Source organism: Leishmania mexicana, contig 36 (genome assembly GCF_000234665.1).
Source record: "Leishmania mexicana MHOM/GT/2001/U1103 WGS CADB00000000 data, contig 36, whole genome shotgun sequence".
NCBI lineage: Eukaryota > Euglenozoa > Kinetoplastea > Trypanosomatida > Trypanosomatidae > Leishmania > Leishmania mexicana.
In genome coordinates, this window is record NW_003946405.1 from 1 (window position 1) to 1,987 (window position 1,987).

A 1,987-nucleotide genomic window follows, 5' to 3' on the forward strand; every position below is an offset into this window, starting at 1 on the left:
GCCTCGAGCTCGAGCTCGACCCCACAAAAGGCCCCTTCTACGTCATTCCGCGCATCATGACGACGAACCAAAACGGCCCGAAGGACTTCACACTGGGCATGCTGGCACCCAACAAGTCAACCGCAAGAGGACTGCGGGTGTCTTTTGTACACCTGCCCGACACGTGCCCGACGTTCCGCAACGTGGTGTCATTCCCAATGAACGGGGAGGCGGCGACACATGTGCGATTTCAGTACAAGAAGCGCGGCGGTGCGCCCCGCGTAAAGGCGGGCATCACCGTCTTTGACGCCACCCACGTGACGGAGACGTACCTCCACCCCCAATAAAGGCGTCTGCAAGTGCGGACTGCGCGCTCGCGGCCAGCGATCCGTGTTTGTGTACTGACGGCGCTGCCGAGCACATCCGTCCGTATGGAAGAGTCGCGTGCGCTGGTTCAGCGTTCCTGCACGACTGCGAGCACACGCAGGTGCCAGCACTCGTCCTACATTCACAGCGCACCTCCGAGTAACCGCCGCCTAAACCGCGGTTCCACCCGTGTGCATCATACACACGGTGTCTTCCCACACAGCAGACGCCCGCTTTCGTACAGCGCTGCAACCGGTGATGCCGGGCCCACTGGTCGCCCTCCGTTCTGCGACCCCTCTCGGACGCTGTAGGGGGCGTGCCGGAGCGGTGTGCGCCGTAGGCGGCTGCGGTGTTGCCGGTGCGGAGGGGGCCCCTCCTCCGCTGTGCGCCGGTGCGCGGATTGCGGGTGGGTGAATGGTCGTGGTGCCGCGGGAGGGTGTGCGGGTGTGGGGGAGTGCGCCCGTGGCCTGGAGGGCCCTGCCGTGCGGCAGCTGGCTTGGGACGGCTGCGAGGTGGTCGGTGGAAGGAGCGGGTGCGGCAGCGGTGCCAGCAACGACGGTGGCGCTGCAGTGGTCGGCCGGGAGCGCGGCGCATCGCCTGTCGAGGGGCGTGAGCCGGACACGCGTGGCTGCGCGGATGCCGCAGGTGCGACACCGTGGCGGTGCTGCGGCCGGTGCCGCTGGCCGTGGCGCACACGCTGCTGCCCCTACTCTGGACCTGTACGCGGACCTGCTGACCGGGCGGCGACTGGAGCGGCTCTCGCCGGCGTAGGGGCACCTCATGGATTCCGTGGAGGCTCTCTGCGGGGAGGTGTTTGTGGACGCGGTGTGCCGTGGCGGAGGCGGCTTGGATGAGCTGCTTGCCGCCTGTGACGGGCGCGGTGTCTGTGCGGGAAGGCGCACGGCTGCGAAGCTGCTGAGGGCTGTGCGGCGCTGCGGGACATGGCGCTGGGCGATCGCGCAGGGTGTGCGTGGGTGCTCGGCGGCAGGCCTGTGCGCTGCGCCTCCCGGTGGCGCTGGCTGTAGGCGCGCTGTGAAGTGAGGACGTGATGGGTGAGCGCGGGTGGTGTGTGTGTGCGAGCGCGTGTGTGTCTGGGCGGAGGGGCGTGTACACGGATGCAGGGCCCCCTCGCGTGCTGCGACTGGCACCGGCGCCTTCGTCGGCGCATCGCGCGCACACGGTGTGGCTGCGTCTCACACCCCCTGCTCGCTGGTGACGTCTGTCTGTGGTGTGGTGCGGGGCTGCTGCGGTGCGGTGTCTGTGCGTGTTGGGCCCGTCTGCGCAGCCGCCGTGCCCCTGCCTGCTGTGTGCCGCGACGAGGGCTGTGTGCTTGTGTGCTGGTGTCTCCCCCGGCGCTGCTGTGGTCGGTGTGTGTTCTGCTGTGCGGGCCGGTGCTCGGGTGCGACGGTGCGTGGTGGCGGTGCTGCATGCCGCCCGCCCGCACGCCGTGGCGGCCCGCCTCGCCTGCGCACGGGTCTCCATCGTGGCCGCGCAGGCGCTCGTTTGGCGACGCGGAAGCGAGAAGGACGCAGCCGGAGGCACCGGGCGGTGTGCTGTGCGCCTGCGTGTCGTTGCACTCTCTCCCCCTCGTCCTCGCCGTGCGGCGCGCGGCACATGCGCCGGCCTCCTCTCCTGCTGCTTT

General features: G+C 69.6%; 1 protein-coding gene across 1 annotated transcript; it reads left to right on the forward strand.

Moving 5' to 3' along the window:
• On the forward strand, positions 1–326 carry LmxM_30_0460f_1 (uncharacterized protein; the record flags this gene model as incomplete). Its single annotated transcript, XM_003886516.2, has 1 exon — positions 1–326. A coding segment is annotated over one exon (326 nt), but the record flags the coding sequence as incomplete, so codon positions are not given.
• Positions 327–1,987: the final 1,661 nt, after the last annotated feature.